General features: G+C 52.9%; 5 protein-coding genes across 5 annotated transcripts; 2 read left to right on the forward strand and 3 right to left on the reverse strand.

Moving 5' to 3' along the window:
- Positions 1-887: 887 nt before the first annotated feature.
- PODANS_2_10970 (uncharacterized protein) lies at positions 888-2,919 on the reverse strand (the record flags this gene model as incomplete). Its single annotated transcript, XM_001911874.1, has 3 exons — positions 888-2,092; positions 2,165-2,608; positions 2,661-2,919. 3 exons carry the CDS (start codon positions 2,917-2,919, stop codon positions 888-890), a joined length of 1,908 nt encoding a protein of 635 aa, XP_001911909.1.
- A 383-nt stretch (positions 2,920-3,302) lies between these two features.
- Positions 3,303-4,661, forward strand: PODANS_2_10980 (uncharacterized protein; the record flags this gene model as incomplete). Its single annotated transcript, XM_001911875.1, has 1 exon — positions 3,303-4,661. One exon carries the CDS (start codon positions 3,303-3,305, stop codon positions 4,659-4,661), a length of 1,359 nt encoding a protein of 452 aa, XP_001911910.1.
- Positions 4,662-5,251: 590 nt separating this feature from the next.
- PODANS_2_10990 (uncharacterized protein) lies at positions 5,252-6,265 on the reverse strand (the record flags this gene model as incomplete). Its single annotated transcript, XM_001911876.1, has 1 exon — positions 5,252-6,265. One exon carries the CDS (start codon positions 6,263-6,265, stop codon positions 5,252-5,254), a length of 1,014 nt encoding a protein of 337 aa, XP_001911911.1.
- An 811-nt stretch (positions 6,266-7,076) lies between these two features.
- Positions 7,077-7,790, reverse strand: PODANS_2_11000 (uncharacterized protein; the record flags this gene model as incomplete). Its single annotated transcript, XM_001911877.1, has 2 exons — positions 7,077-7,247; positions 7,305-7,790. 2 exons carry the CDS (start codon positions 7,788-7,790, stop codon positions 7,077-7,079), a joined length of 657 nt encoding a protein of 218 aa, XP_001911912.1.
- A 556-nt stretch (positions 7,791-8,346) lies between these two features.
- PODANS_2_11010 (uncharacterized protein) lies at positions 8,347-9,135 on the forward strand (the record flags this gene model as incomplete). Its single annotated transcript, XM_001911878.1, has 2 exons — positions 8,347-8,710; positions 8,771-9,135. 2 exons carry the CDS (start codon positions 8,347-8,349, stop codon positions 9,133-9,135), a joined length of 729 nt encoding a protein of 242 aa, XP_001911913.1.
- Between the last annotated feature and the right edge of the window lie 1,538 nt (positions 9,136-10,673).

Consider the following 10,673-nt stretch of genomic DNA (forward strand, 5'->3'; position numbering starts at 1 on the left):
AGCTTGTTGAAAGGGTGCTGTAGCCGGACTCCCCGTCCCAACTCCGGGTTCACGGAACCGGCAGAAGGTTGCACAAGGTCGAGTGACAAGATTTGGCGACTCTTGTCACACCGCTCAAATTGGAAGGTTCTGTGTAAATGGTGCTGTGTGATGAATCGTGCCGAGAGGTCAGGTGAGTGAATATACTATGGAGGTCTGGACACCAAGGAAATGTTACACTGGGCAAACCACAACCTCGAAGCATGGCAAAACCCTCCTCAGCCAGGGTCAACAACTGTGCTTTCACGGGCTGGGTCACAAGAACTGGATGCAAAGGGTAGGCCAATGCAGGCAGCTGCTCAATGGCTTCTGCACCAATTCCAAAGAACAAACAAACTCGATTTAACACACCCAGTAACCCCCAACCAATCCCGACAGTGTCAAAAGAGCAATAACGATACAGAAACCAACCTCACAACCCCCAAAGCATTCTGCCACGTCCATTCGCTCTGCCCCGTCAACGCCATTGTGGTGATTTGCCAACCTGAAGAAATTAACCCCCAACCACTCAAGCCCAAATGTCCCGTATCCTCTAATGAGCTCAAATCCTCTGCACAATGTCTCCCAGAATATCATAAGACCATATCCCACCCAATTCATCCCATAAAACAACCAAAAAAAACACCAAAAAAACACCAAAAAAACACCAAAAAAAAACCCAAGAATCCAAACCAACTCAAACCAGCAACCTAGTCTTCACCCTATCCCTAAACACCTGGGCCTTCTCGTCCGGCTTGTTGTCCTTACCACCCAACACCCCCCTCTTCTTCTTCAACGACTCTTTCCCCTTCTCTCGAATCTTTGCTAGCAGATTACTAAGATACAAACCACATCAGCAAAACCATCCCTCACATAACAATACACGAAGCACGCATAGAAGCCAAAGGAGAAGCTACGTACTCAATAGGCAAATGGCCCCTCCTCCCCTCCGTCAGTGCCAGGTCAATTTTCTGCGTGTTGTACTCATGAGCCCGGAAATGCTCCTCGATGATCTCTTGTGCGCCGGGCTCGTCGGCCGAGCGGACTACATAGCCGCATTCCTCGTTTGGACAGACCCACGAGCCGTTTGGCCCTGATGGTGACAAAGTTGGGAGACGTTCGGCTTGGATCACAATGCGAGAAGCACCTGCTGGCAGAGGCAGGAGGGATGCAGGGTCGTCGGGGGTTGCCAGCTCTGGATTTACCTCCGTTTCGACAGAATCGTCGCTGTCTTCATCGCCGTCATCGTGATCCAAATTGTCCCCTTCGAAAGACTGAGTGAAACTGCGCTTCCCACCCCGGCTGTCGTATTCATCCTCGTCTTCGTACAAATCGCTAGCTGGCCGCTTCTTCGACGATGGCCCTGGCCTCAGCGTCGACCGCTTCCCAGAGACGACGTTACGATTCGAAGTAGTTTGGGCGGAGGGCTGCTGTGGTGCCCTCGGGGCTCTGGGTCCTATTTTGCCTCTGCGATACATCTGTGAGGGGATTTCCTCCTCCCTGACGTGCAAAAGCTGCCCGTCCCAGTTTCGCGACGTTGCCTCGAGCCACGTATGGAAGGGGGTCCCGGCCCAGATGTTCGGGTCCAGCCGTGGGAACAAGTCTTTGGCGTAATAAGAGAGAATCTCACGAGATCCATGATAGTCCTTGATTTTAGCTTTGAAATAGACCATGTTGAAAATCGTTGATGGTGCCCTAGCGTGTAAATCTGGGCTATCTTGAACCACCTCATCAAGGATTCCCAGAAGCCGATCAACCGGAGAATCGGGAACTGCCTGGGCAGCAGGAGAGGCCGACTGTGCCGGGGCCTGCGGCAGTGGCTGGGGCGTGGCTGACGTCGGCTTTCCGATGTTCAAGTACTTTTCCGGCAGTGGTACCGGACTTTCTACTGGCCTTGACTGAGACTGCGAAATGGGTCTGCTCGGCAATTTCTGCGAGCGGGTAGGGGCAACTTCGACCATGTCAACATCTTGACCTTGGCTAACCGCTTTGCTCTTCCTTCTCATCCGAAGGACCTCGTCTTCGGAGTCCTCCAGCTGAGGAGGGGGAGGCACCGGAATGGGCAGCCCCTTAGCTGCGTCCTCAACCCGTTTTTCAAGCTCCTGGTTCGCGTTAGCGTTTAAACCTCAGACATAGAACGCTATACTTGCCGGGTGCTTCGAAATGAGCCACTGCGCAAATTGTGTCGGCTTCCAGTCGAGCTGGTTCTCTTTCTTAAAGTGCGAGATGAAGAACTCGGCCCACTTGTCGCACAGAGCCTCCACTTCGTCCCTCACAATGCCGCTTCCAATCTTGACAGCATAATGCAGAAAGATCTGGTCGAGAGACAACGGGGGCGGCTGCTTTCTTCCGCTTTTCTTGCAGAGCTTGACCAACTTATGGTGATCGTCGTGGGCAACAAAGACACGATAGTAAAGGTTTGCTGCCTCGGCCACTTCCCGATACATAGGAAGGTACTTCCTGGATGGTTGGATTTCGAACCAACCAGAAGTACCGGACACCCAGAGGGCGAACGGCTCATCACTAATGGAGTACTTGGTTGAGTCTGTGATTTCGAGATGTACACCCTTGACCACGGGAATTTTGACACCTGACGTTGATGGTCAGCCATAAGAGTCTCTGAAGGAATGAAGTGAGCACACATTTCTTGGTTTCTTCGTCGATTTCAAGCAATCCGCGAATCACCAAAGGTCCTTCTGAATGAACCATGAGGGGGTTGGCGAGTGTTTTGCCATCTTTCCGATAAATAATAGCGTCCGAGAGGACAAAACAGGGCCATTCGCCCTCGTCGGGGCCGAGTTCGACCGACGTCAGGGCTGCGCTCTCCTTGACATAATGAACAGAGTCGTGATCGACGGATTCAGAGCGCCTTGAACGCCCTGGCCGTCCTGGGCGTGGCATCGAGAGCTTGCTTGGAAAAGAATCGCCAACTGGTGTCAGAATTTGGAGGGGTCGTGCATGTGAGGATAAAAATGAAGCTGAATACTGAGGTCGAGACGCGAAAGGAAGGCTGTCTGGAAGGCAGGTAGCGGGCGGTATCCTTGACGCGGTTGGTTGTCAAGCCACACGCGTTAAGTGGAAGGTGCCCCACTACCCCACTTATCTGTCCCGTCTCATCTGATAACGATAACTACTCTTCCCCTGGTTCCTCAGCTCCATCAAAAACTTTAAGCTCGACCGCGACGCCGCCAATTCCACCCAAACCGAATGCGCTTGTCCCAAAACCAGCTGCGCAACCCCAATTGAGCCCCGGCAGAGTCGCAACTCTCTCACCAACCCCTCGCATGCCCCTTTTCCGGCCCAAGCCACTCCTGAAAATGGCCACATCCACAGGAGGCAAGATCCTCGAAGGCGTCTTCGGAATCAACAAACCCATCGGCATCTCCTCCGCCCAGGTAATCCGCGACTGCCAAAACTTTTTCGACCCCTCCGCTCGCTTCGCCCCCGCCCTCGAGCAGGTCCGCGAGCAGCGCGACAAAGAGTCCAAGTACCAGCGCAACCGCCGCCGCCGGTTCCCCAACAAGGTCCAGACCAAAATCGGCCACGGCGGCACCCTCGACCCTCTAGCCGGCGGTGTCCTGATCCTCGGAGTCGGAAAAGGCACCAAGTCCCTTCAGCAATTCCTCCTCTGCACCAAGACCTACGAAACAGTTGTCGTCTTCGGCGCCAGCACCGATACCTACGACCGGCTGGGCAAGATCATCAAGAAGGGCGACTATTCCAACGTCACCCGCGATGCCGTCGAGAAAGCGCTGGAACCGTTCCGGGGGAAATACAGACAAATGCCGCCCTTGTACTCCTCCCTCAAAATGAACGGCAAACCCCTCTACGAATACGCCCGCGAAGGCAAGCCGATCCCCCGTGAGATTGAAACTCGAGAAGTCGAAGTGTCCGAACTCGAGCTGGTAGAATGGTACGAACCCGGCACGCACAAGCACTACTGGCCCGACGAGGAAGCCGGCCAGGCAGAAAAGGACGTCGCCCAGTCCGTCTGGCGCGTGGCCAAGGCGCAGGAGGACGGAGGGGAGGAATCAGCCGCCAAGATGGCCGCAGAGGAAGAGAGCAAAGCCCTCGAGGAGTTCAACTCCAAAAAGCGCGCCGCCGAGGAAGCAGTCGACGGCCTTGTCAGCGACGAGACGCGAGCCTCCAAGAGGGCAAAGAACGAGGAGGGAAACCCAGAAGACACCCTCATGTCGGGGGCTCTTGAAGTCAAAAAGGAGAAGCTGACCCAACCCCCCAAGGGAAGGGGCTCAGATCTTGTGCCTGTCAGACCAGATGACATGCCTGCCCCGTGGGAAGGCAAGGGCCCGCCGGCAGCCAAGATCCGCATGACGGTCACGTCTGGGTTTTACGTCCGGAGTTTGTGCCATGATCTCGGGGAGAAGTTGGGATGCGGGGCCATGATGGCGGAGCTGGTCCGTACCAGGCAGGGGCAGTTCACGCTTGGGGGGGCTAACTGTCTCGAGTATGACGATTTGCTTAGAGGGGAGGAGGTTTGGGGGCCACAGGTGGAGAGCATGCTTGACAAGTGGAACGCCCGGCCGGGAGAGATCCAGGAACCGACTGTTGAAAATGGGGGTATCAAGGTTGAGTCCGAGGCAGTGCCGGCGAGGGAGGAGGAGCCGGTTGCTGTTAGCGGTTAAAAAGAATCTGATGGTGGATATAGGAAGTGATGAGACAAAATACAATACCCGGGCTGATGGAATTGCCCCCGTCCAACTAGTACATTTAAACAGACGTTGATATGCAGTGGGGAGCCCCCCCACTAACCACCCTTGTCGATCAAGAGCCGCATTTCTTAGCTTCAGTCTGGGGTTGCCGGGATGTCTTGCTTTTGGAGGCTTGGCAAGGGTCCTTTTCATGCACGTCATTTTGTCGACGTCAAGAGTTGGGATTTCTCATTCGAGAGGAAGGTTCAGTTCTAGACAACAGTGATATGCCAGGTCAGAAATGAATTATATTACTGACTATCCCAAAACTCCAGATGTCTGCCCCAATATGCCAAGTTATCCAAGATGACCATCCCAATCATCCCCAAACCTCCGTTAACCTTGGTAACATGTGTTTTCCCAAAGATAAATAACACCCGTTACCCTTCCATTCAGCATTAAAATCTTCCATCCTGTCTTCGACATGAGTCAACCGTTGAGTTCCTCCAACTTCAGTCTCCCATCTCATCGTCTTTCGTATTAAAACCACCGCCCAACTCTCCCATCACTATCCTTCCATCCCCCTACGCCTCCCCCTCCCCCAGCACCCCCCTAACCCGTCCAATCCTCTCCACCCCCCTCTCCAGCACCTCCAACCGCCTCCTCCTCTCCCCCTCCCGTCCCAGCAACTCCCCAACCCTCTTCTCCAGCTCTGCCCTCGCCCTCCTCTCGCTCGCAACCATCTCATTCGCCTGCTCAAACAAACTCACGCTCAGCTCCTCCACCTCCCTACTCGTCTGATTCAACCTCTTCTCCACCTCCACCCTCCTCGCCTGCTCCCTCCCCAACGCCGTCAGCAAATCCCCCGTCGTCATTTGCCCCGACTCTGGAGGAGTCGCCAGACTAGGAAGATTATAAAGCGTCGCAGAAGGCGGCACACTAGGTATAGGTGAACGAGGCGAGACCGGAATCGAAGGCAAAGGCTTCAAATTACTCGTCGATTTCCTCGACGACAACAGCGCAGAGATCCTCGTTGCAGCGGCAGGAAGAAATGATGTTCTTGACGGCGAAGGAAGGGCCGATGTTACCGAACTAGGAGGGGTAGGCAAAGGGGAGCCTTCCTGAAGTAAGGTTTGTTTCTGCTGTTGGTGTTGTTGGGGTTGTTTCTGCGGTGAAGGGGACGAGGAGGATGTTGTTGGCGATGAGGAAGAAGCCGCCGACGGGGAGCTAGGAGTTGACGATCTCGACTCTGATGACAACTGAGCGCGGAGCTTTGTCAGCTCGTCTTCGTAGTCGGCCCATCGGTCGACCGCTGCTGAGGCCTTTGCGTTGAGGAGTTTGATCTGGGATTGGAGCTCGGTGATTTGCTTCTGGGCGGAGAGGAGGGCGGCTTGGGTTTGCTGGTAGGCGGGGAGGGAGGGGAGGGAGAGGGGGGTGCCGCAGGTTGGGCAGCTGCGGCTTGTCGTCGCGGCGGTGCTGGTGCTGGGTGTGGTGTCGTCGGTGCCATCGCTGTCGATGTCTGCTGGCCCTGTTGCTGTTCGTGGCCTTGTCCCTGTTGTTTCTGGGGTTGTGGGTGTCATGACCTCGGTGGCGGTCATGGTTGTGTATCACCGCGCGGGGGCCGTCGGTGTGTCGTCGCAAGTTGGGAGACTATCACGGAAGTTTGTTTCGTCGAAGTGTAAGGGTGTAGGTGGCAGGAGAGGCGACGTCGTCTTTGATGTTTGTTTGCCATGTGCTGGAATGAAAAAGAGGGCGGCTAGGCAATGGAAGGAAGCGTTGGTGGCTGCGTCTCGGCTTGGCATGCGAGGTTTGCAGGGATCCAGCGCTCCCCCCTCCACCAGGGCCAACATCGTCATGGACATGCGCATTATAGATCGGCAACCAATCCGAGAAATCGTCGAGTGGAATTTTATGTCACTAACGCTGAGTAGCTGCAGGTACCGCTTCATCCCGTTCTATTCGCTATGGAACATCTCGTCCCGCGGGTTGCTTGGACATGGGCTTTCGTCCGTGTGCTCATGCAAAGTGAGCCCGCCATCCGCTTTGTTTCCCTTAAACCCCTCGGCAGTCTGCTGCCGTCCTCCACGATCAAAAGTGTAACATATTATGTAGACATTAATCTGAGATAAACAGATGCTTAGCTCTCGCTGGTCTTTGCTTGAACCAACCCGCTAGTGCTCTCTCGTATGTGGCGACTTTTGATTCAGATCCCAACATGTCTGATCAGATGGCTGAGGTTGCCCGTGGATGTGGTGAGCGAGGCTTACCCAGCCTCGTTCATACGGCCGGCCGGTCTTTGGCCTCGCATTTCGTCTTCAATGCCAGCCTTTTCAAACATCCGATCACAATGGTCAATACGATCTCCAGATGTTTCTCATCCTTGCTCGACAGAGTGAGTCCCCCTCCTCTTCAATATGGCTTCGCAACCTTTCTCAACTCGGTCAAGCCGGTCTCCGGGTCCCGGTACTCCTTCCAACTGACAGGATGCATCGCATTGCCGGCTTCACTCGTGGCTAAAATAACACCCAGCTCATTACGAGCAGTGGAAAGATAATAGTTAGCCTGGTCACCCAGTGAGATCTGTTTACAATGTTAGCAAACTGTTTGATGTTTCAATGACCACACAAAAGCACATACCACTTCAGCCCTGACGATATCCCCCGGTCTGAAGCTCTCATAGATCTTGACCCTGTCCTTCTCTGTAGCCCTGACATCCTGCACACGGATCAAGCCCTGCCATTCAGCATCCAGCACCGTGTCGCCGCACACCAGTATCGAAACAACAGCCTGCCTCGGTGTGATGCGAATCACTCTGCAGAGCACCACATTCCCTACCTCGGGCAGCACCTCGCGCTTCTTTTGGCCGGCGTGGTCGGAGCCCGCGGACCGCGTGGGGACCGTCACCGAGATTGTGGGGAGCTCCGCAGGGGCCGGGGCTGGTGTGATTTTTGTGAGCCGCTTCACTGGTCCTGGAGCTTTAGCAGGTTGAGCGATGTGTACTGTGCCCATGAGCGAAGCATGAACGTTGTGATTGTGAATGTGAGTCCCTGGCCCGGGCTGGTATCTGGATGTTGAACCCAAGAGCTGGCCTGGGATGGCCAAGGTGGGGTTTGATGTTGTCATGATAGCGAGTGTCCTTATCGCCCTTCAACTCGCTTCTGTCGCAATGGAGGGGTTTTCAAAACAACTGCTTTGAAAAAACTCGATCGGAAAGTGCCGCCTGAGGTGTGGAAAATTCGATATGCCAGATGTGAGTGCCGTTGGTTTGAAAAAAAAGTGAGAGCTACCAAGTGATGAGAGCCTTGGCATATGTCGGGAATGCGATATCCGGATGGTTCGACAGGTTCTGTCAGCGTGAGTTGGAGGCCGAAAAAAGATGCAATCCTGCTTGCCAAGCCGATTCTGCCAGCGCAAGGGTCCTGTGGGTCTTTATCTCTGCGTATCCGTTGGTCCAGCTCATCTGATAACTCCACAGGAGCTCGAGCTAAACCCCGGTCTAGCCCGCTCACCGCCCACTCTGAGCCAGCGCAACGGTAAAGGGGAAGTGATGTGCGAGGTGCGCGACAGCTCGCGCTTTTGAATTTCCTATACAATTAGTGGGCTCAATTCCTCTTTTTCTTCCTTTCTCTCTTTCCCCTCCATCCCTCTCCTCCTTGCCTTTGTATCTCCAAACATCACAATGGCACCAAAATCCTCTTCCCCGGCCAAGAAGGCCACCGCCTGTGCTTGCAGCCACAAGAGCTGCTGCAGCAGTCTCACCACCTTCTTCAAGTGGTTCGCCATCCTCTTCGCCGTCCTCGCTCCCATCTTCTACGTCCTCGACCAAAACGTCGACAAGTTCTACGTCTTCAACCTCCCCCAGCTCGATGCCGTCACCAAGGCCGCCATCAACGCCCACCCCGGCGACACCAAGGCCATGGTCAAGTACATCGTCGACGAGCTCAAGGCCGACGTGACCGTCAGCCGCTACGTCAACACCGATGAGCAGTGGGTATTCAACAACGCCGGCGGCGCCATGGGAGCCATGTACATCATCCATGCCAGTAAGTCTATTTGCTTTTCCATCTCCCCAATATTGCATAACCTAACATTAAACCCCCCAGGTTTCACCGAATACCTCATCATCTTCGGCACCGCCATCGGCACAGAAGGCCACACGGGCCGCCACACCGCCGACGACTACTTCCACATCCTCACCGGCACCCAAACCGCCTACGTCCCCGGCGAGTACGAGCCCGAGGTCTACCCCCCGGGAACCATCCACCACCTCCGCCGCGGCGACGTCAAGCAGTACCGCATGCCCGAGTCCTGCTTCGCCCTCGAGTACGCGCGCGGGTGGATCCCCCCCATGCTCTTTTTCGGCTTCGCCGACGGTCTCTCCAGCACGCTGGACTTCCCCACCTTGTGGAGGACGACGTATCTTACTGCTGAGCAGATGTTGGGGAATCTTGTCAAGGGCAAGTTTTAAGGGGATTGTGAGAAAGGGATAGAGGGGGGGGGGTGTGTATATAAAATCTTTTTCTTGTACTAGTACGATATTATATTAGACAAAAGAAGGAAGGGGGATTATATGACTGGGTACATAATGGATTGGATTGGGTTGGAACGCGGCATGGGATAAATGCCAGTGGTCAATTCGATGGGTTCAAAAATGGAATAATATGAATAATTCATCTAAGAGTTCTTATGCTGGGACAGTTAAAAAAAAAAGTTTAAATGCACCCACCGCAGCCACTGATGAACGCTGGATATCTTTGGTGGGTTAGGGTTGGGCATTCACATCTCACTTGCTCAAACTTACCAATCTAAGCTTTCCACATTCTTTTGGTCAGTCTGTCAGATGTTCACTTTGCCTATCGAGCGAGTAGTTATCGAAAGTCAGAGTGACTCGGTGCTAGTATTGATGCTGATAACAAAGTCTGATATTTATTGACATGAGAAACTCGGCCTATCTTACTTGCTTCAGCTTTTTTTCATCTCTTCACATGTGACAATAATCATGTTGCTTTATCACTATACATCATCGGAGCGTTAAGCCCCCCGGCCGCAAAAAGGTCAAGACCCGGAAAAAAAAGAATATTGAGGTTCGTGGGAGGGAGCGGTTAGAGAGTATGGAAAGGTCAAGTAAGTCCCTGCTCTATGAGAACGTGTGATAACGAATCCTGGTCTTCGGTGAATTGCGTTGCGAGTTCTTGACTTGCAGCTTCCCCAATACCTATCACAGGGCTTTTTCATCTTATATATAGTTTTCATGAAATTGACTCTCATTCCCATTGACCTGCCGACTTGCATGCACCCTTATCCATGATATCCCAACGAACAACTCAACACCATCACACACTCACTCACTCACTCACTCTCCCGATCTAAAAACCAAAAAAATACAGATGGCTCGACTCTGTTCCTATTCCTACCCCCATTTTCAAATTATTTAAAATTATTTATCGTATGACGCGCCTGAAAATGGGGGTAGGAGATATATATATATACACGGAAAAGAACAAAATGTCGTGTTGAGTAGTTTTGCTCGCTTTACTTTTAGATGAACCATCCCCCCTCCCATCCCAAACTTTTGATAGCCCATTCATTCATTTGCCCTTTCAAGCCATTCACCCATCCTTTCATCCCCATGATTTTGAACTCGACAAAAAACTCCAAAAAAAAAGGAGCATCCCATATATCCCTCCCCCTCAATCCAACTTCATTTGGTATTTGATGATGATGATGATGATGATGATGATGATGATGATGATGATAAAAAATTTAGAAAAATGAAATAAAAAAAACGCCTATATAAACACACACATATGAGATGTGGGATAAAAAAAGACAAAAATGAAAACCCGCCATCATCGTTACATGACTCTGGTCGTTTCCATCCCGTGAAATAACAAAAGGGGAAAGAGAAACAAGATGTCTTCACCCATCCCATCTGGATCCAACCAAATCCCAATCGTCGATTTGCTTTTTGCTTTTGATAAAAAACTTCGCCCCCCCCCCCCCAAA

The sequence above is a fragment of the Podospora anserina genome, chromosome 2 (assembly GCF_000226545.1).
Source record: "Podospora anserina S mat+ genomic DNA chromosome 2, supercontig 2".
NCBI classification, from domain to species: Eukaryota; Fungi; Ascomycota; class Sordariomycetes; order Sordariales; family Podosporaceae; genus Podospora; species Podospora anserina.